Source organism: Dreissena polymorpha, chromosome 6 (genome assembly GCF_020536995.1).
Source record: "Dreissena polymorpha isolate Duluth1 chromosome 6, UMN_Dpol_1.0, whole genome shotgun sequence".
NCBI lineage: Eukaryota > Metazoa > Mollusca > Bivalvia > Myida > Dreissenidae > Dreissena > Dreissena polymorpha.
Genome location: NC_068360.1, coordinates 14985119 through 15009137, shown reverse-complemented (window position 1 = coordinate 15009137; position 24019 = coordinate 14985119). Strand labels below are relative to the sequence as shown.

Sequence of the window (24019 nt, the reverse complement as noted above, 5' to 3'; positions counted from 1 at the left end):
GAGTTATTTATTTCTGCTGAGTAAATAGTTTAGTTTGACATTTTTGCGAACACGTATGGAAAGAAAATGAATTAAACAAAGCAATATATGGACATATAAAGATTTACATTCACAAATATATAACTTATAAGGAAATACATTGCAACATTTTTGTCATTTTTAATATCTTGTTCTGTGTACAGGCCGTTGCCACAATGATACTGACCCGGATGCAATGTGTATGTCATCGCTTCTCCATTGCAATATTGAAAGTGGATTTTGTGAACCATGTAAGTTCTTACACCATATTTGACTACATGTTTACGTCTTAATATACAAACTTAAAATCCGTGAGCTTAAGCTTTACGTCTTTCATATGTTATCGTTGTTGAAATCAAGCAGTAAAGATTCAAGTTATGATAGTAAATAATAAAACTCTGTACAAACAATAATAATATTATTGCAGTTCTGTGCTCAGCAGCGGACACGAGATACTGTGTGCTTGAAAACACGGCGTGTAACGCTGAGAAACGGTACTGCGACTGCGCAGACGGGTTCCTTCTTCTTAACGGAGACTGTGTACCAGGTGCTTAAAACACCATCATCGCACTTAACATGAGTTCTAGAATGGTTTTAAAAGACTAAACCACTTTATGCCTACACGGCTAAATAGAAAACGTAAAGCGAATGTAACGTTTGACATTAATTGTTAAAAATGAAGTCCTGACATAAGGTGGAATGTAAACTATGACTGCGATGTACAAAACATCTTTTAAAAAATCAATTTCTTTTGTGTATGGTTGTTTTATGTTATGTTATTTTTTCAAGTGATCGACCATGCATGCAAGGTGAAGGAAGATTGCAAATCTTCAAAGGACCGATTTGACTGTTTTGAAAACAGATGCACGTGCAACCCGGATATCTGGAACGAACAGGACGGGATATGCGTATCATGTACATATATACTGATTTGTCACACCTGTGTCACATTAAAATGACGATCAAAATATAGTTTGCTTTAGGTGGAGATAAGTTAAAGTATTGTAGCCGCTATGTCAGTTCTTCAGTATCTGAGTGCGTTTCTTTGCATAACTAATGATAACTTTTTGTGTAAAAAAAGATAATTAAGTAACAATATATATTAGAATGGAGCATATACACTACAAACGACTTGATGTGGGTTAGTTGACTAGATTAGAAATTGAACATTATTATCTTTTAATACACAAACAGACACTGGAACAACCTGTGTACGCGATTCTGACTGTGGCATCGCATCCAACCATACTTGCATCAATGGAAAGTGTGTCTGCAAATCAGGATTCCTGGAAAGAGATGGATCATGTGTGTTTGGTATGAGATTGATTTTTTTATATTTATATATTTCACTTTGAATATTCCTGAAATATGATGTTGAACATCCTTGTGATGCAAAAGTCATGTATATATTCAATAAGTTACAGTTGTAAAGTACATAGATTTTTATTAACTATGCTACCGTATTTAAAATACCATAAGTGTATGCAAAGCATATGGTAAGTCGTATAACAAATCATTACTTATCTGTATGATCAGAATAGATTCCGAAAATAATTGAAACTTTTTATTTTTTTATCAAGTGTTGGATGGCACATGTTCATCCAGTACCGCATGCGGACTATCGTTTACCTGCATGGATGGAATGTGTCGCTGTCCCGAAGGACACGGAATTAAATCCATGGATACTGTCACGTGTGTGCAAGGTGCCCTGCTTTAAATTTATGGGACATTTTTTAATGATTCAGATTAAAATATTTTTCAAATATATACGTCCATTCATTATATTTGGTATCAGACGCACAGAGTCAATCAGATTCTTTAATTGTATAGAGAAAACTATTAACAGTTGTAAACTGTCATAATTAGAGTGTATACTTACATTTTTTTGTTTCAGTTCTTGATTCACCTTGTTCAGAAATTGCCCTATGTAGCGACCCCAGCAAAAAAAGATACAAATTTGACTTGTTTTCAATTCCGTTCTATGACACCACAACGCCTACCAATGTGGTCTACAAATCACATTACTGCAATGTGGAAAACATATGCAAGTGTGCTCCGGGATATAAAAGATCCTCGAACGGCTCAGGATGCCAACCATGTAAGATTTATTTCAAATCGATGCTACAAATAAGTGTAAATTCGATTATTAATACGGGTAAAAGCTCGCCGCTCGTTGACCGCTTTATGAATTAGTTATTTCCAAACCTATAGTCATGCATATGGACGTAGAAATATTCGCTTCTCGTCATATCTTTTCGAGATCATATTTCCTTTTATTTAAAGAAACAAACAAGCTTCGATCGATATCATATCGAATGTATATACATACCTCAAGTCTGGACGTGTTATTATGTGGAGGCTTTTTCGCAAAGTGTTCTTTCCTCCATAAATCAAATCGACAAGCCCAACCGTTATTTTATTCTAAGCCCCGTCTGATGCATTACCAAACTATCACGCAGTTACCTGTTTTTCTATATAGAACAGTATAATCAAGTATGATTTAAGTAAATTTCATATCTTTCAGACATAACAAAACATATTTAAAACTTTAAAATTTAAATTATTATCATGCCTACCTTGTCTTAGATTGAAAGTTTAAACGTTTTATTTCTAAAACACAACAGGTGTATTTCAATCGCCATCAAAATTTATAAAATGTATGTTGGTACAATAGCTATGTCAAGTTATACAATAAGACATATCTCTACAATATTTAACTCTTGAATTATCACCAATAAGCACTTAATCCGTTTATTTTCTATTCATCATATGCTTTAATTTTGTTAAGAGAAACATCATTGTTTCAGTATATGGTTCGCATTGCACTTCTTCACAAGACTGTCGAGGGGACTCGTCAATATATACCGAAGGCTACAGGTGCACAGCCAATGTTTGTGAATGCAACAGCAACTTCTACTCCTACCTTGATTATAACGACTATCGTGAAGACACAAGTAGCCCAACACCCGGATGGTATCATGTCAACGTGTACACATGTAGACCAAGTAAGCCAAATAGTTAGTTATATTACCATTACGTTAACACAGTGCGAACATGTTTACCTATGATGTAATACTCTCTGATTTCATATATTGATTCAACAAGGCAGCCGTAGCTCGCAATTACATGATCATATTTGGTTGACCTTATTGTAAGTCTTTAAAAGTACAAATGAAACGCGTAAAATACGTAAACCTTTAACGAATATTGTCAGACTTTTGGCGGCATGTATGCTATGAAAGCCTGGTTCTTTCGGATGTTTTGGTTAAAATGTATTGACATATCCACCAAGAAGCACATATTAAAGAACCCACGCTATGTGTTAAGGTATAACATATATATATATTATATGCACTGAATGCGTATTTTAGTTATTGGGAAAGAGTGCCTTTTCGGCGGTTCTGATTTGGCCGATGGGGCAGAATGCAGACATACGGACACACTACAGTACAACACAAATTACTATCCAACTACTTTGACAATGCAGTGCATATCTGGCGTCGAGGAAAACGGCAGGTGTAAAGAAAGTACGTTGGTTTTTAGCCGGACTTTTTTACGAAGTTTTTATGTATGAAAAAACCGGACATCGCACAACACAAAGTTGTCAACAATCTACGTAAAACTTATCTAGTCCTGTCCTAGTTTCTAAAACCCCTATCCAATGTTCATGAAAATGTATTTGGAAGGTCTCCATTGTTCCATACCATATTGTCAAGTTTGGTACACTTTCATACAAATGCTCTTTAAGTAGTCCTTTGTCAAAATTATACAAACAGGTTCCTTTGCATTGCACACAATCGTCACTCTAATGACAAGTAAAGTGTTATATGTTTTACATATTTTCTTGATTTTTTTGTGAATCATTGTGAAAATAAACACAGATGTGCCTTGGAGGCTTTTCTACTAACCATCTGCACATGGGTTCGCTTCTGTGAACAAAATGGTCGTTAAAGCTAAACATGAAATTACGTCTTAAAGCCAATATCTTTTTATCAGACAATGTCACACATTTTAATGTCATAAATACTGACCTGTTATAGTATGCTTATACTTTCCAAGGGGAAATAACTCATCCGGAATTTTAACTGGGAATCCGCCACCTCAATACCGTAATACAGGCCAGGTTAAACATAGTGCAATGCAACCTAGCCAAAAATCGGTAACCAACCCTCAATATTCTTTCCGGATCAACCAGGTGTATACGTGTCTTTTACGGCTCTGAATTAAAATATTGTTTTTCACTTGGTTGATTGGGGTTTTGAATAGATAAATTGTGTTATTTATCTTTTTATTTCTCATTCGGATTAATTTGTGTGGATTTAATGGATTTTGTTTCATTTGTAAAAGGTAAGCCATGCTTGTTTTTATCGAACAATGGTTTATTTCTACCATGCTGGGTGTTTTCAGGCGCGAACGACCACGTGCAAAACGTGCTCTTCCGATACATTGCTAGAACGTGCAAAGCATGTTCTTCTAATGTGTTACGAGATCGTGCAAAGCGTGTTCTTCTATTGACAGATTGTTTATCATTTGCCATTGTGTGCAATAATGATTTTAACGTTCCGTATGACAATCTAATTGATCGTCATTTTATTTTTCATCTGTTTTGAATTAAACTTTTGTTTAATTTATGATCTACGGCAGTATTATTATAATTTTCATTATGGTCAAATAATGATTTTATGTGCCGTATGATAATCTGGTCTGTGACCAGTTTATGGTTGAATATGCTTTGCTCTTGTTTTTCATATATTCGACTACATGATGGTCGCAGAAACAAGAGTGGATAAATACCCGGTGACTTCGCAGATCATGGATGATAGTTGCAGTATCAGTCACCGGGTATCGGGCACGATCGCGACCGTACTATGCTAAGTCTCTTAGACAGTCGGTCAACATCAGACCATATGGCGACACCCGTCAGCCGGTCTTTGCCCGATGGCATTGGTCAAGGACATCGACCAATGCCGGACCATTTGGCATCCGCCATACGGTCATTATCCGGTGACAACACTGGTCATGATATGACCGGTACGTCACCGGGGACAATGATCACGGACCATTGATCGACGTCTGACCGGCCGGTCCGGTCACCGGTCATGTCACCGGTCCGGTCCGGTCATTGATCACCGGTCCGGTCACCGGTCATGTCACCGGTCCGGTCCGGTCACCGGTCATGTCACCGGTCCGGTCCGGTCACCGGTCATGTCACCGGTCCGGTCATTGATCACCGGTCCGGTCCGGTCACCGGTCATGTCACCGGTCATGTCACCGGTCCGGTCCGGTCATTGATCACCGGTCCGGTCCGGTCACCGGTCATGTCACCGGTCCGGTCCGGTCACCGGTCATGTCACCGGTCCGGTCCGGTCACCGGTCATGTCACCGGTCCGGTCATGTCACCGGTCCGGTCATGTCAACGGTCCGGTCCGGTCACCGGTCCGGTCATTGATCACCGCTCCGGTCACCGGTCAACAGTCATCAGTTAGGCCTGCCACCGATAACACCAGTCACCGGTCAAGAAGAAGAACTCGGTCTTCTTCATTGAATTATTCTCCTATTCTTCGTTGAATACACCGTCTTCATCAAGGATTAGACATCGGACACGCTCTTCTTCGTCGAGCAGTTCTCATCGTCGCGGCTCTCGTAAGCGATCACGTCGTCACTCATGGAGACGTTATTCTAGAAGATCTCGGTCTCATCGCAGCCGATCCACATCTCGGCCGATCCAGATCTCGACATCGCAGGAAACGAGGACGTCGTCAACCTTCACGTAGACATCAGCGGACTGCATTGAGCACCACTGGATAGTTATCGAACATACCTCTCCTTCATTGAGCAGTTCTCGGCGTTGATACGCTCGTAAGCGATCATGTCAATGCTCACGGAGACAATATTGTAGAATACAATATTTCCAGCGTAGCCGAACAATATTTCGGCATCGAAGTTATATGGATGTCGCCACTTCTCACGTAGGCGTTAATGAACCTACTGGTCATATCGACGTTCTCCATTTTATTCCTTTAGGAATAGCATGTCTCCATTCCACGTGTGATGGTTCTTCTTATGGCATCCACACATGTTGCAGTCACCGAGCCGTAGTTGTATACGAACGTTTAACATTCAGGCTTCGGGATAAGCTGTTCTTTTCTCCATTACGACTACAAGGACACTTATGCCTCCTATTAATACTGATAATCTACCGTTGTTTTCCGGTTAACATTATCAGATGACTTCGTGGATGGTCATTCTTCTGCACCAGATATTTCCATTCTGACGCAGTTATATTATACCGGTCCCGATCACCGGACATCGGTCACCATTCATCGGTCATATCACCGATCACTGATTACCGGTCAGAATAAGTGATGTCTCATTGCCATCGGATTGGATTTTTTGGCATGATCTTCTTTTCCGAGCAGTGCTTGACATTGATAACAGACCATATGGATTCCACCATTTTTCGGTCTTTAACTGGTAACGTTACCGGTCATATTATGACTGGTCCGTTCACCGGGCTACAGTTACCGGTCATTGACCGGTCCGGTTCGGTCACCACTTACCAATTACCGGTATTCCACTGTGTTTTCATCGGTCAATTTTTAGTATCACGGGTATCGTCTACATTACATAGTTGTATACCCCTGGCTATGATTGTATTGAATACTATATTTTATGGATTCAACAATCTACATGACTTTTTGTGTTTTTCAATACTGATGTTCTACTGGCGACGGTTACCAAATCATGCTATATCTGTTATTTGTACTTCTATCTCAACCGGCTACATGCAGACTACTGGTCTTGCAGATAGATCGGCTGAAGTGGGCTCGGAGACTAGCATTGAGGTCGAACATTACTATTTGACCTCTATTAATTTATGTTCGAGACCCGAAGGATGAATTGTTTTAACCGCCTTTACCTGTCGGCTACAGACTTTGCAGTCAGTGTCACGGAACAGTTGGGACACATTAATGACGCTAGCAGGATTAGCAAGACGACATTTGTATCGACTTCTGCTTTTCTATTGCTCCTACGGCAGTGCATATTTTCAAGCTACTGGAATCAACAAGAGTTCTGATACATAGGATTGCCTATCAGATTGACCGCATAGCGGCTACAGTCTTGTAGATGGCTTAGGACCTATTGAACTCAGATCTTAGATCCTAGGATCTGGAGGGACCTCATCTTAAAGTTATTCTTCTATTACACTTCTAGCCATAACAGGCCGTCTTCCTATAACTGGTCGTATTCCTTTCGGAATTCGTCCCGGTTAGAAGTCTTGAAGTAAATGGATTAATCAAGTCAGAATTTAAGACTTCCATGCATTCTACCGGCAAGCGTGGACCCGCTTAAGGTTACCCCTAGGGTTTTCACTTTTTTCTGCCATCACACCTCCGATTCCGGAGGTACCACTATCAATCATATTTCCGTACTTCGCAAATCGATGACTTCGCGACCTGTATTATCCAGGATTTTAAAGGCGCCTGTTATTGGTTCAAGAAGAGGCTATATTCTGTAGATAGGTCATAAACTTATAAGTGTTAAACACTGTCCTATTCTACCAATTTTCAAGTGTGTTTGGAGTGGGAAAGTTCGGCTTGCCGTGGTTTCTTTGCCCACCCATCCTTGACAAATGGTTCCGGTCACCGGTCGGTATTTACCGGTCCGGTCACCGGTCCTTCTGCTGAGACGTCTTTTCTTACGTCCGTTTCAGCTTTATTTTTAAGATAATTGTATTAATCTCGGGATTATTTAGTGACACAGATTTCCATCTTTTTGTCATTATTTACCACTATTCAGTGGTGTCTAGACTAGAAGATTATCTTGGCAAGACTATAGTTTATTCTACCACAACCTTCCTTACATCTTATACAGATGTGAGCAGATAAGGTTATGGACGATCACATAGAACAACGTATCTTGATTTTCTCAATTATGTGGTATCCTAACGAATATCACCTGCACATCTACATCTTGAAAAGCGAAAATTCTTTTTAGCTGTTTTTCATTTACAACACATTTTCACGATTCCTTTGTGATGGTTTCAACTATCACACATCGGTCGTGGTTTACTTACAGACACGAAGGTGATCATATTATCACTCCTTGTAACTGGAAATCAGGAACTTATTCGTTCTTTGCAAGAACAACAAATTTTCTCTATCGTCTTTCTCATACCAGTTCGTCTCAACGCCCTGTTGGACGTTTTGTCCTGCAGTTCTTTCTTTCGAATTATTTTTCCGTTGGGTTCAATAATGTAATTGCGCATGCGCGGCAGTGAAGTTGCAGACGAGTTGCATGGTGTACATAGTATATCAAAGAATGTTGTTTATCATCAAACGCTAGTTATTAGCGTTATGCGATCGTATATCGCAGTGTATACCGGTATGCTGAACAACGTCAACAATGCAGTTCACAGAAATCGATCCAGCAGGGTGTGCGATTGTTATACATTCGTCCATTGACATAAACTGGAATATCTTGCCTTCTTGGTGAGTTTTTGCAATAACTGAGTTTTTGCCATAATTTCATGAAATATACTTAATGAACCATGGGATTATGGTTCTACGACCTTTTAAGTCTCCTGTACAATTATTTTCAGGAAACTTCTTCACAGGTCAAATATCATATCTCACTGAGACATATTTTTACTGATCCAAACATGTGCCACTTCATGTCTGGCCATTAATAACTTTTAGTTATCTCTACAGAAGAACGTTTTTCTGTTAGAGTTTCAATCCTTGTTACTTGTGCAAGGATAATTCCATCAGAACTGTATAAGATTCTATGGAAATTCATTTTTTTACTGGGTAATTGAGAACATAGTTATTACCTTAATCACTCTGCTAGATACATAGAGGTTTTTCTCATCTTTTTCTTGATGATAAGAAATTTGTTCTTTTCTTCATCAAAGGATAGAGATTATGCTTTCGTATACCTTGTTGTGTGTAAGTCATCGCAACTCTGTGCTGTCTTTCCTATTTTGGAACTGATCCAAACTATGGAACGTCAACACTATGTTTTTCGTTCCTTTACCTTCTTAAGCGGTTTTGACTTGTGTAACATGTTGGGATGCTTAATGAGCTCCCTATGAACCTTTTTCATCAGGCTTATTAACAGTTCCAATATAATTTTAAGACGGTTTTCCTTCTTATTATGGCTTTTACCATACGGAGAAGTGAAATTCGTGCTTTTTCTGTTGAATACGACCAATTCCAGTTGGATCTATTGTCGTTTTCACTTTGTTGTGTCAGCCAGGATTCCTTGCTTAATATCAAGTCCTCTATATGGCTTCTACCTTCAAGTTTCCAAGTTTTCTTAAACTGGTAGTCATGAAGATGAGGATAAACTTCTTTGGGCAATCAGGGCTTTGAAGTTCTATCTCAGCAGTGTTAGTCAGAAGTCCATTCGAGGTTCTCAAAGACACTCTTCATTTCCCCAAAAAAAGGGGGGGGAGATGTGTCTGCGGCTTCTATTTCTCGGGGTTAGACCTCGACTAAGAAAAGTTAATCTTATCCTATCTAAGGATTCATTCCTTTTTAGGATCTGACCGCATGAATTAAGAGCTCTGTCTGTTTTGTGGGCATATATTAATCACACCCCACTTTTTGACGTGCTCTAAGCTGTTTACTGGAGGAATCCGACCACCTTGTCATCTTTTTATCTTCGTTTTCTGAAGTGCCAACAATACAATTTGTATACGTTTGGGCTTGTTGTGGTTTCACTAACGGTAGTGTCTTCTTTACGACATAGACATATTACTCTGTCCGAGAAGTCATAATTAATACCGTTTTAACGAAGATTACTTGATATCATTAGCTGATAACCCTGTTTATGGGTTCTACTGTGTTGGGAAAATATATACGAACCTTCCCACCGCAGCTGCAAAATCAGCATACGATAACAGGTCAGTATTTATGACATTAAAACAAAATTTTTTTAAATAAAATTCATTTTAATTATTAAATACTTACCTGTTATCGGTAAGTCCCACCTCCCACCCCGCTATTCGATTAATATTTTTGTATATATATTGAAAGAATATTGAGGGTTGGTTACCGATTTTTGGCTAGGTTGCATTGCACTATGTTTAACCTGGCCTGTATTACGGTATTGAGGTGGCGGATTCCCAGTTAAAATTCCGGATGAGTTATTTCCCCTTGGAAAGTATAAGCATACGATAACAGGTAAGTATTTAATAATTAAAATGAATTTTATTTTAAAAAAAATTGTTTTAGTAGGTGTTTTTTTTCCAAAATTATTATTAAAGGTTCCGCTCGATGACACAAAATACTAGCTTTTACTAAACATATAATGTGTGTTGTATTTTCATGAAATCTGATGGCTAAATATTCACTTAAGTTTAGACACAGTTTCATAAAATTACCTAAAAGATATTGACAAACATATCGATTAACTATCATGACTAAAATTACAATAAGATATGAACAACAAAAACGTTCACATTGATGTAAACAAGCGGTTAAGACTTAAATCACGTAGTATAATAGTGACCCTTTTGTAACAGTATTGGATTTCAGCACATTTTAAATCTTCTTGAACCCATTACCAAATGAAACATATTGCTTAACGATTGTAAAATACATTTGAAGTTCTGGGTAGCGACTGCAGTCAATTTGGCGAGACATGTAAGCTGGTCGAGAACGCGGAATGTAACCAGATTAAAGTATGCACGTGTAAACAAGGATTCTGGCAGAACGGGGATGCATGTTTTAAATACACAGGAACAGGTAACGGTAGCATTATATTTCGTAAATGTATGGTTTAGAAAAACTAGTATAATTAGAATATGTACGTACTTTAAATTTTTTATGATACTGGATAAGGAGAAGTATTTTCAGTTGAGTAACACACTTTGTATTTAGAAGAAAAGTTAAATACACATATTGTTTACTAAAAATTGATCATTTTTTCAAGGAGACACATACATGGGTTTTTCATGTACGGTGGATGCAGAATGTACTGTCCATGATCCAAACTCTTCGTGTGACGTCACCTCTGGTCGATGGGTCTGTTTATGCAAAGAGAGATTTGCATTTTTGAATAATCGATGCGTGCCTGCAGGTACACGTGCTTTCATTCTATTGATGGTAAAATTTTCCCTTCATGAAGCTTTATTGATTGTTTACATTCTGGAAAGAAAGATTTAATTCAGTCCTAAGTAAAGCCAAAACAAAAGTATTAAATATTATATATCAGATGTAGCTACAGCGTCAGTGTGTTAAGGAATGCTTATATAAATATCAGGAACGTGTTGAAATTAGAGACTTGAACAATTACAATTTTTCACATATTTTTTTGTAACTGTTAACAGTGTTGATGTTATAACAATTTAAAATCGCTCATAAATCTTTAGTAGTAGAGCACGAACCTACATGCAACGACGGCGTTCGCGAAATGCCGGATCTCTACCGTCGTTCTCCTGGTTACCGACTCGCGGACGGCGAAGTTCCCATCCGGGACGATCTTCTCACAGAAGGGTGGTACGACATCGGCCGAGCAAGCTCACTTGGTTTTCAGGCTGATCTTATCTCCGGATTTTGTGGATCGATTTATCCCATGGTCCTAAAAGGTTAATCGTATCATACAGGCATAACTTAAATATACATACATATATGTTAAATTATCAAACAATAGGTTTTTCGTTAATACTACCAAACAATTAAATATACAATATGAATCAACTTATGATCGGCTACTAAATGTTAATGGTATTATATAGTTAATTTTATAAACCGTGAACGATTCAAAGAAACTTCACCATTAACGGATCTTTTGATAACAATTTGTTGTTTATGTTGATTAGACTTTATATTTAAGACATTTCTTTAGTATATTGCAGTAGTTGATATGTTGGTAACCTTTCCAGATGCACTGACAACGACGGAAAACAATTTACTAGCTGCCGGTAATGAATTGACAAAGACAATGCATGTCAACGGCCAGGCATCTGTGACGGGTATTCAAGTTAAAATTCGGACGTGTGAGGACCGAACACATGTTTACTTTAAAAAAGCACCAATCGCTTTTGCGGCGTACTGTGTTGGTAAGACAATAGGCATCGAAACAAAAAAACAAATAAATCCCAATGAGTATCATAAACAATAAGTTAAATCCGAGCAACACATTTTAGGGCGAAGACTGGAATCGCCATATACTGTGTATCTTTTCAACCGTAGATGTAAACTTGTCCGACAATGCTATCATATACTTTGAAATCTATATCTCATGCATTGATTGTTACGATACGACGCGGACATGCGAAATGTTATAATCCTAGATTAAATATAGCTAAATGAATGCCCAAAAGGCACCTTAGAATTAATGAAACTTGATAATTACAGTTCATATAACTACTGGCTGTGATATTTCAAACAAGAGGCAAATACTATCTTAATACTGTTTAATGACATGGTATTAAGGAACTATGCAGTGTAACTATTGCAGTCGGTTGACTTTTTTTATCACAGACACTGGACGCTCTTCGCATGCGGCCGGTCTTTCATCCGAGAAATGGGCCAAGGTAAGACAAGATTTGATGTTCAAGGACGAGCACGACGTCATCATGGGCACCTTAATTCGCAAACCGTACGTGGATTTCAACTGCTTAGTGTTCGATGAACGCCACCCGTACTTTTGCGCCGCTGGCAGTTGTTACGGAGATTATTATCGGAATGATGGTGTCCACTTTACCATAAACTGGTAATCTTTTCTTTTTTCACATAAACTGGTTTCCATTAAATTGTTTCGTTCTTTGAGATGAATGGAAGCAATTTAATATGTCGAACTTTTGTCATTTTTATATTTACGTGTTTTACAAACATAATTGCGCTTACAAACTGCGGAAAGCATATGAATGACTAGTATTAAACTAATATGCATGCAGTTTAAGTTGTCATTAAAATTATCTCAACACAAGCAATGTTTAAGACACAAATGTATACGAATGATGGAAACTATTTGACTAACGGTCGATTTCATCGTCTCAGGTATGTTGCCGGCAAACACTGTAAACGATACGGACCTTACCAACGCTCATTGCTTTATAAAACGCATATGACGGAAATGCAAGTGGCACACGAATGTGGCCAACAAACTGCAGGTTTTGAGGTAAATCCGCCTTAGTCGTGCGTTTTTCAACTAGGCATAAAACTTCACATTTAAGATTTAAGATTTATTAACATATCTTTAAAATACTTCATTAGGAAATCTGACAGACATCTATTTGTAAAAATAAAGTTCAGCAAAAACACGAGTTTATTTTTAATCTCGTTTTTGAAATCATATAAGACAACTGTTTGGAGAAATTAAGGACTTTATTCTGACAAAGTTCTAATGTAAGTTTAGTTTTACGTTATTTGTAGATTCAGTGCTCCATCGAATGGTCAGAATCACTCTTTGGAAAGCGGGCAACTCCCATTTTCAGCGAATCAGTCTACATCGGCCTTTATTCCGTATGTAAAGTGCAACTTAATAGATCACGTAATTTAAAGACATTTTGCATGCATACTATTCTTCTATTCTTTCTGATATACAAGTTAATGACACGTCACCGTTTCCAACGTATACAGTATATAAGGAAAAAAGTGTATAACATAGAATATTTCATTGTTTGCATTGTTTATTTGCTAGTGGATCACAACACTTACTCTTGACGAGGGTGCATTCCTCATACCTTGGATGACAGACACCCCAATGGGGTGTCAGACAAAAGTGGACAATTACAACGGTGATCACAACTGCACGATAGAATGGGACTTGGAAACCGGTGGAGTTTGTCCAACACCTAAAACTACGATTGATCATGATCTTTGCGGAATGCTCGCAAATTCTTCGACAGTAGACACATATAGTTACAATGATGAAACTAACAGGAAATACGCAAAACATTTTGGTTGGACTAATGGCATTGAAGCAAGCGGTGCATGGTTCATGAAAAATAATACATACGGATTAAAGGTTCTTTTAGAACGAGACGAAGTTCCCGACACCAACAAGATTTTCAAAGCCTCATTCACAGCAGCGCGAACGGACCATAGCATTTGGAATGGCTATAAAATGCCAGACTTAAAGGTAGGTGCTCGGTCCTTAGTTAAACGCCTTATTTGAATATATTTGTAAACATTGTATAAACATCTTAATTCAATAAGTCTTATTTACGCCTCTGAAAATATACGAACAAATGTAAAAGGTCCCTGACAATTTTTTGCAAGAAATTAAGATCAAGTGCTTCATATTGAGAACTCTCTCAATTGTTTAAGCATTTTTTACAATGACGCGTATACATATTTAAGAATTTAATTTGAAAAATAATAATTAGTGGAGTTTAATAGTAGTGGTAAACACTGTTCTATGTTTGATGTACGTTTTTTTCTGTGTAGCTCATATTCGTCGACGAAGAAAAAGCAACGACACAGAGCCGTCTAGTTTTAACATGGGACAGCGGACCATTACTTGAGAAAATAAATGAATGGTACGTTTCAATATTTTTTAAATGTTTACGTTATGTATGTATTATAAAAACGTTAATGATATGAACTGATCACCTAAATATTTACATATGTGATAGTTATATACTATATGCATATATTTAACACAATCAAATTTTATTTTTGTACAAAGGAATGAAACAACTATTCTTATGTTGGACACAATAGGGGAGTTTCTGCTTTTGAAAGGAAATATGTATATTGTCGAGGTAAATATCGGTAGTTTAATACATAAAATATAATTATTTATTTAACCTAATTGCTATATTGATGTAAGCTAATATTCCAGGTACAAAATAAACGTTTGCTACATCTTTTGGTTGTTTTGTTAGATTCTTTGTGTGTGCAACACATGTAAAACGGTATTTTTTTTTATGTTACAACGTCTTATTATTTACCACTAGTATTGACATTTATAATCGGTTGCAAAGTCCTCGATGGATATGTCACATGGTGTAATGTTAGAAAATTATTTAAAACAAATTTAAGACATGTATGTTCCTTAATATCAGATACAAATCAAAACCGAAACATGTGGACTCTCGGGCGGGAATGTCTGTGTTTGCGCTATTACCTTCCGAAACGGCAACGAGATATACACTGTCGATATCTGCAACTCCGTCAAACGAGAAGGCTTTATCTACGTTGGAGAACGCGAGGACGGGAAACTCGATTTGCTTTACTCCTTCCGATATGTAAGTGAGAACGCGAGGACGGGAAACTCGATTTGCTTTACTCCTTCCGATATGTAAGTGAGAACGCGAGGACGTGAAACTGGATTTGCTTTACTCCTTCCGATATGGTAGTATCCTCGTATTATTGATTACATTGATAGAGGACATGGTAGGGACCACATGTGTGTCACGTTATATTGTTGAATACATTGATAGAGGACATGGTAGGGACCACATTTGTGTCACGTTATATCACATTGATCTACATTGATAGAGGACACGGTAGGGACCACATGTGTGTCACATTGATAGAGGACATGGTAGGGACCAAATGTGTGTCACATTGATAGAGGACATGGTAGGGACCACATGTGTGTCACATTGACAGAGGACATGGTAGGGACCACATTTGTGTCACGTTACATCACCTTTATCTACATTGATAGAGGACATGGGAGGGACAACATGTGTGTCACATGGATAGAGGACATGGTAGGGACCACATGTGTGTCACATTGATAGAGGACATGGTAGGGGCCAAATGTGTGTCATATTGATAGAGGACATGGTAGGGACCACATTTGTGTCACGTTATATCGCCTTTAGTTAAATGTATTGTTGATTACATTGAATAGAGGACATGGTAGGGACCACATGTGTGTCACGTTATATCACCTTTATCTAAATGTATTGTTGATTACATTGAATAGAGGACATGGTAGAAACCACATTTGTTTCACGTTATATAACCTTTTGTTAAATTCTTAGTTGTTTAATATTCTGGCAGTATTGTCAACTGACAGTTTTAAAAAAGCCTTACACATGTATATACCATTTTTTTTAAATATCTTAAATGTAAAACATGGGTAACAAACTGTATCGATCGCTTGTCAGATTGTACGCAATTTAGATTGGCTAACGTGGTTTTCATTAACATCTTTATTACTGGTGATTTTAATAGGTACAAATACGTAAACAAAATAAGCGGAATGAGTATGCACTGAAAAAATGCACATTATATGTCGAACTTAATGATCGCTTTCAGGACATCACTCCGTTCAGGAACCATTATGTGGTGTTAACGAATGGATTAGCTATAGTTATTGACAAACATCATCGCAGCAGATCGTTACAAATGACGTTAATAAATGCTGGCCAAATAAAGCCATTTGATGATTTTGCTGGAATAGCCGCTTTTAAGTTCAAACAGTATCGCCATCGCAGTGGAGTGTTTAAGTCTACCAGTCTTGGATTTATTGAAAATTGGAGGTAAATATCTAGTTCCTCTCAATAAAAATATGTACCCTTCAATTAAACAAATGTTTCACATAAAAGTATGAATTCAGTAATACCTGATGCAAAACACGTAAATAGTATCGCAATACTTCAACGTTATGTAACACATCAAGTTTTCATTACATTTATTTTAGAGTCGCAGCGTCTGACAGTTTGTTGAATACATCTAATCATCACAGCGTGAATTTTGATGAAACCTACTTTAAATGCCATTGCCCCAGCGATACTGAGCTAAGAAAGGGATATGATATCAAGGATAGTTCAACGGGCGTTGAAGAAGCAGCTGGCAGTAGTACAATTCATGTGAACACATTCACGGGGACACTTAAATGTTCGCGGGACTCAGAATGTACCATAGCACACGCCGGAAAAACAATGTGGAAACCAATCGTGATGCCAGCCTTTGTTGAGGTTTCCAATGTTACCTTAACATACCAGGACGGTATTGTATGTTCCTTTAACCCTGTTCCTGGGAAGCGTCATAAAGTGGAATGGTAAGCTGTTAACAGACACGACAAGACAAAGTCTTAATTATTATATTCTTATGAGATCTGACCTCTTTTCGATGCACTTTTGTTCTTTTCCAATATTGATAATTTTGTTAGTGTTTTGTCACATAAGGTTCGCGTTTTATATTTTAGTTACTGACTATAATAATAATCTTCCTTATTACATGTGTGGACTTGTATAATTACCACATGTTTATTTAACATGAAAAACGTTTTCGTACAAAAGGGAACTTAAAAAGCTTTGTCATACATTACGTCGATTACTTTGTATGCACCAGTGTCTTTATAATGTTTGTAAACTTTATGTTTTTTGCGTATATATATGAGCAAATACACATACTACTTAGTGCCAATGTGGTTTATTTTCTCGTTGAAGGGTATCCGGTAACAATGGAGAAATCTCTTTGAAAAATCACTCATTGTCAAGTGATTTGACCGTTTTCCAGTATGACATACTGTCAAGTTTGTTTGCCAGCTCCGGAGATACGTGCAAACTTGATAAGGTATATGCATTGTGTTTTTTTCTAGCCAAGATTAAGTAGTTATACAAATTAAATTAATAATAATTAATTATTATTATTATTATTATTATTATTATTATTATTATTATTATTATTATTATTATTATTATTATTATTATAAATAATAATATTAATACAAGTTATTCATTATAATAATAATAAATCAACATCATACTGGAAACAATAATATAAGTAGTTGTAATTATATACTTATTATTCGATTATACAAATACTTTCACAAACATCAATCATATTCAAATAAGTCGGAAATGTTTTCCAACGATCGCATTATAAATCACGAGTATGAATATACAAGTCAAACAACTTTATTCAAAAGAGTGCTTTAACTTTTATTTGAATTTCCAACGTGCACAGTGCAATGTTTTCTATCTAAGAAAAATAACATGTAATCGTTAAAGAACAGCTAGGATGGAGTTTAAATGTATCGAGATACCGATTGAATCTATTCATGCATATTTTGTTATGTTTAATAAACCTCGAGTAAAAATAATGCTTATGCATGTTTGAAATACGTTTGCGGTTATGTATATTGTGCTTATTATAACTAGATACGTTGCGCGATTACTGTGTATGAAAAAAATGGGGTCACAGTGTCTGGCCCTTCGTACTTCAGCAAAGCGTTCGATCTGAACAAGGATCTCATTGGGGTACTGTATACATACCTTTTTCATGTTATCTTATTATCCCTGGATGAAGATTATCAAACCAGGAAAAATGACTTAGTTTAAGTTTGTGTTTGAATGTTTAGTCATTTTTCATTCTGGGCATGTTTTAAAGACATTTACATTTGCACCATTTATATTAAAAAAGGATTAAGTTCATGCAATAAACTCAACTAAGCAGTTCCAATATAATTTACCACGTTTTTCAGAAGTTTTCCGTTTTATCTTTTAGTATGTTTGGATTCATCGGGATATTTTTATTTCAGCTTTTTATAGATGTATTGATATGTGTGTGATATGTTTTTAGAGGTTACCGTCTTTCTGCGTCATCCGTGGATATTGTTTCTCGGAATATGATGCCAATCCGAAGAAACCAGACTTTTTTTGCTACCCTCACATAGACCCATACCACTGGATCAAAAATCTTTCTCTCCCTCGAGGTGCAATATACGTATACTTATGTCATGCATAAAATGACGTCGAACAATATGTATTGCAAACGTGTCCGATTAAATGTTTTAGAAACATATTTGTATATGTTACCAAAGGGATACATAAGCTATATCTGACAGTTGACTTTTTCTCTATTTAAAAAATAAGTATTATTATTCATATAACAAAATTAGTTGATAAAACATAATAATAATAAAAATAATAATAATAATATTATTATTATTATTATTATTATTATTATTATTATTATTATTATTATTATTATTAAAATAAGATAAAAAAGAACAATTTTCTGGAAACATTAAAGCAAAACATTAATCTCAAAACGGTATAATCTACATGTTACACATATTACAGCCCCAGGCGATATTTGTGTGCGAGGTTCATCCGAATGTGACACTGTCCCTGGAGGAGCCTTCTGCAGTTACGAGACGGGCACGTGCCAGTGTTATCCTACCCATAGTTCTTCCGGCACAGAATGCTCACCTACGTGTATGTAAATGCACTTAAAATAGTTTGATGTTTTAAATTATAAATGTTTACGATGCATGAAAAAAAAGAATATAAACGTAATTACACCTGGGTCAAGGAATATTATTACCTATGTACATGTAATAAATTACAAAACGCAAGTAAATCTTCGTTTCGCAGGAAAGCATATTAACGTAGATGCATATAAAATTTGTAATTACATAACAGCTTTGGTTGAAGTTAATCGGCATTGTACATTTATTGAATTTTAATTTTATAAAAGTTTAAATCGCTTTGAAAATATCGCTGTAATAAATATCTTATCGGTTGTTTATTTTATTTTATTAGTCCATATGCAACGGACATTTTTTCAGGCGCTTTTAGTCATACCCCTGTTTACACGTTTCAGCGTGCTGGTATGATTTGATGTGCTCTTCTTACCTGCCTGGTGGAAGTGGAAATATTGTTTGTCTCAACAACATTTGCGCATGCGCTGCAACCGCCGACATATCTCCTAACGGTTGCAAAACTAAAGGTGTCTTAAAAATCGATTTACGCTGTACATTTTTATACGATATATATACGTATCATCGTAAGTGTCCACCACACCATTTCAAATGTATATATGTAAATATCAAATTGTTTGCGAGCATTTAGGAATATCTGGCAATGGCTTAGTTCTTGTATAGTTGTCATGTGCCTTAACAAAGATGCTAATTATGTTTGCGTGTTTCAGAGCTTGGAAGTAAGTGCACCGACAGTTCTGATTGTGGGCCGATCAAAGATGCGATTTGCTCCGAGCAGGAACCTCGGACATGTTCATGCGGCAATCACTACCAGGACATTGCTGGGCATTGCTATCCCACAGGTATAATACTATAAATAAGTAAGCTTCATAGTATCTGTGTTGTTCTTCTTTATGAATACTGCTAATTTTTTATTCCTGTTGCTATGAGATTAATTTATCTTAAATATTGAATAAGTTATGATTGTTTGGTAAATATAAAGTCAGTATGTTTATTTGTGTAAGGTATCACTATATAGTATTGTAAAACCTGGTTCACAGTTGATGTTATATAATTTGTTTCATTGTTTTTGTACCCAAACGGTATTTTTAAACCGAACATAAACGGCTATTAAAACAATCAGAACTGTCATTCTAATGGCAAACTGTTCAATTCTATTTTAAATTTCAGAATTTCTAGTGTTTATTTCTGACTTAATTTTGAAAGGCATCGTTTGTGCAGTTATGAGGTTTCTGAATAGCACTTTAAACGAATTTACAACGCTTCAAAATGTTGATGTTTTGTTATTTGTAGAATGCATGCAATTGTACATATGAGTATTATGCATTACTATTGTTTCATCGTGTATAGCTTATGTAAACCTTTAAATACGGTTTCAATACCAGCATTTTGCTTACGGCTTTAGACTTATCAAATCTTTATGAATCCCCAGGACTCGGGGACACCTGCGAGGACGACACAATCTGCAAATACGTTCCTCATTCGGCATGCTACGCACTGGCAGGTGCAGATGAGTACACATGTCATTGCGACTTTGGCTACTCGCCGGATGAATATGGAGAATGCCACGAAAATGGAGGTACATTTACTGTATTACGTTTTTAAAATACAATTTGGCCAAAGAGCTTATCCGGTTGGAAAAGAGTTTTCCGGTTTGAATACTTCTTGAATACTTGAATATTTCCCTTTTTTAATGTGCATGCCTCCGTAGATATCACATGTATGTTGGATGTGTTCAACCAATATGTACTACACAAACATATTTTGATCTGCATTAGAGCTTCATATGAGGCACAATTTATGCTAATGTGTGACAATTGAAAGTAAAATCTTAGACGTGTATAAATGCGTTTCTCATGCACTAGATTTCGACAAATGATTAATGGAGCCCGGCGTAAACATATGTTTTACAATATTTGTATCACTGCTTACGCTTAATTAATAGAGATTAAAGAACAATAAAGAATCAATGTCTTTGTTAGACCCTACCATCCTTAACCGATACAACGTCTCCCATTCGTACGGGTGCTATTTATCTCTATATCAATGTTACATCTCAACATATTCGATTCCCCCTTGTTCTTGTTCTATGTTTTGCTGAATACATGTTCGATCTCAACATTCCTGATAAATACCGCGTTCCCTTCGTACTGGTATAATATGTCTCCCTATCAAAGTTGAATCTCATTATCTCAACATATTTCACCCCTAACACGCACCCTTGTACTGGTGTTATGTATCTCTTAATCAATGTTAGATCTCATAATCTCAACATCCCCGACTCCAACCGCGGTCCCCCTCCAACTGGTGTTATGTAACTCTCTATCAATATAAGATTAATTAGGATATGTGTATCTATTAATGTTAGATCTCAACATTCCCGACCCTAATCACGGTTCCTCCTCCCCCTACTGGTTCTTAGTATCTCTTTATAAATGTAAGAACATCCCCAACCCTAACCACCGTTCATCATACTTCTGGTGTTATGTATATCTCTATCAAGTTTAGATCTCAGCATCCCCGACCCCTTCTTCGGCTCCTCCTCATCCTGGTGTTATGTATCTCTATATCAATGTTAGATCACAACATCCCTGACCCCTACTTCGGCTCTTCCTCCTCCTGGTTTTACGTATCTCCCTATAAATGTTAGATCTCAACATCCAGGACTCTTACTTCGGCTCCTCCTCCTCCTGCTCCTGGTGTTATGTATATCTTTTTTCCAATGTTAGATCTCAACATCCCTGACCCCTACTACGGCTCCTCCTCCTCTTGGTGCTATGATGACGACGAGTGCACGTCCAAGTCGATGTGGTGGACCGTCTGTGACCGTACAGCATACTGGCGTTGTGTGCGACGTATGTATTAAAAACCCAACATCACGTTTTACATGTTAAGGAAATTTTAATTGATTATTTCTATTGACGGTATTAACCAAACTGTACCTGTCTTTTCGATAACACTAAGGCGCTAACATGGCAACATAAAATATATGCAACTTAAAAAAAGTATTTTAATATGTGTTCTTATGTTTCAATGGTAAGCCGCCGTGCATGTAAGATCGCTCAAATGGTTAGAGACCATTTTATAAATCGACGTTTAATTACAAACCAATTGCGGTGATTTATTTATATGAAGTAAGGGTCATTTAAATAATTAACATACCACACACACAAACTAGGCCGGATTTTTTTTTCAAGTATTGCATCCTTTGATTTTGGTAAATATTTAGTTCTTTCTGAAAAGGAACATGTGATGCCAACGACACTGAAGCACACGCCTCCTGCATGTCATCGCTCTTGAGATGCAACAAACAGAGTGGTTTCTGCGAACCTGGTAAATTTATTAGTAATATAACATATGTTAATTTTAATACGACCGTAACATGCGCCTTAAATTGTTTTATATTATTCTTTTGACCGACATAATATAAAATGTTTCAAAAATTACAACAAACACGAGCTGTGTTTGTGAAACACAATCGCCGCTTTGAAGCCATATAGTTGACAGACAGACACATACAATGACAGACAGACAGACAGACAGGACAGGCCAAAAACAATATGCCCCCGATCATTCAATCCGGGGGCATAAAAATAAGCCAACATATAAACATATACAGACACACATTATATTTCCAGCTATGTGCTCGGCCCGTGACACGCGCTATTGTGTCCTTGAGAACACTGAATGCAACACTGAACGAGGATATTGCGACTGTATAGACGGCTATACCATGTGGAATGGGGATTGCTCGCCTGGTAATGAATTAAGCACAACGTGCATACATATATTGAAATGCTCCTGATGTTGCTTAACCGTGTTACGCTGAATATAGATTGAGTCATCATTTTAATCGTTGAATAACACAGATATTATAAAATGTAGCAGGTCCTGTATGATAATTCAATGCTGTCTAATATATGCCTTTGCGATGTCAAAAACGGAGTTTTAATTTCGCGATATTAAATAACAGGTACCAAGGAATATAACACATATCATCATCAAAATAAAGAACACAAATTTCTATCAGACAAGGTCAATTTGTTTTGTTTTTTCTTATTTATCAATTGTATCTTGTTCCCAATAACCAAATGTTTCGATAAACGTTTATGTTAGTTTTGATAATATATTTTTAATTTTTAGTGTTGGGGCGTGCATGTGAAATAACCGAAGACTGTCACTCGAAGAAAGGCAGATACGAATGTGTTCAAAACCAATGCGTATGTAATCAGGACATGTGGGTAGCGGAAAACGGGCTTTGCGTCTCTTGTGAGTCTCTAATTCCTCATATTGACGATTTAATTGATCTACCTATAATGCAACCTTGTTAAACATTGTTTATACTCTAATATTTTGCATAGGTATTTTAATTAAAAACATACATTTTAGCCGACATTTTACTGACCATGCATTTATAACCGTTAATGAATTGTTTAAATGTGAAGTTCTTATTAAGCCTCTAATTCTTATATTTTTCTCTTTGAAAATTAATGTAGATGCGATTCGGTTTCGTTTTGATGATTTGAAATATGCATGAGCGATTATACAAAACGTTATTATGGCATATACATACATTAGGGCGAATATGCAACGTTGCGTTGCTGTCTTAATTTCGTTTTTGTAAACATACTGTGTAGATGTGGACAAACACTGTAACACATCTAACCCATGTGGCAAAGAGTCCAATACTACTTGCAACACAGCTGGGCTGTGCGAGTGTCAACCTGGCTTTGTTGTGCGCGGCAGCCAATGTGTGTCGGGTAAGTGAAAGTAGTATATTTGTGTGTTTACAAATCCGATAAAAACATAAAGGTCATTTCTTTGAATTGCCCCTCTTGACTTGATTGTTTTTATCGAT

General features: G+C 36.7%; 2 protein-coding genes across 2 annotated transcripts in view; both read left to right on the top strand.

Annotated features, from left to right (window-relative positions):
* Window positions 1–1618: 1618 nt before the first annotated feature.
* Window positions 1619–11264, top strand: LOC127834326 (uncharacterized). The gene is made up of 6 exons (XM_052360072.1): window positions 1619–1721; window positions 1913–2116; window positions 2826–3023; window positions 3390–3545; window positions 10632–10769; window positions 11239–11264. The coding sequence occupies exons 1-6, from the start codon at window positions 1652–1654 to the stop codon at window positions 11262–11264; spliced, it is 792 nt and encodes a 263-aa protein (XP_052216032.1). The 5' UTR covers window positions 1619–1651.
* Window positions 11265–11432: 168 nt separating this feature from the next.
* The window catches only part of LOC127835391 (uncharacterized), a 43986-nt gene continuing 31399 nt past the window's right edge, over window positions 11433–24019 (top strand). Inside the window, exons 1-23 of the mRNA XM_052361797.1 lie at window positions 11433–11611; window positions 11909–12085; window positions 12510–12741; window positions 13029–13149; window positions 13404–13493; window positions 13672–14112; window positions 14421–14512; window positions 14662–14737; window positions 15041–15223; window positions 16248–16471; window positions 16633–16992; window positions 17384–17510; window positions 18098–18196; window positions 18519–18651; window positions 19022–19156; window positions 19545–19670; window positions 19872–20003; window positions 20594–20740; window positions 21891–22016; window positions 22405–22494; window positions 22800–22919; window positions 23305–23430; window positions 23799–23921. Coding sequence (XP_052217757.1) covers window positions 11437–11611; window positions 11909–12085; window positions 12510–12741; window positions 13029–13149; window positions 13404–13493; window positions 13672–14112; window positions 14421–14512; window positions 14662–14737; window positions 15041–15223; window positions 16248–16471; window positions 16633–16992; window positions 17384–17510; window positions 18098–18196; window positions 18519–18651; window positions 19022–19156; window positions 19545–19670; window positions 19872–20003; window positions 20594–20740; window positions 21891–22016; window positions 22405–22494; window positions 22800–22919; window positions 23305–23430; window positions 23799–23921 — 3655 coding nt within the window. The 5' untranslated portion in view covers window positions 11433–11436. The remainder of the gene's footprint in view (window positions 11612–11908; window positions 12086–12509; window positions 12742–13028; window positions 13150–13403; window positions 13494–13671; window positions 14113–14420; window positions 14513–14661; window positions 14738–15040; window positions 15224–16247; window positions 16472–16632; window positions 16993–17383; window positions 17511–18097; window positions 18197–18518; window positions 18652–19021; window positions 19157–19544; window positions 19671–19871; window positions 20004–20593; window positions 20741–21890; window positions 22017–22404; window positions 22495–22799; window positions 22920–23304; window positions 23431–23798; window positions 23922–24019) is intronic.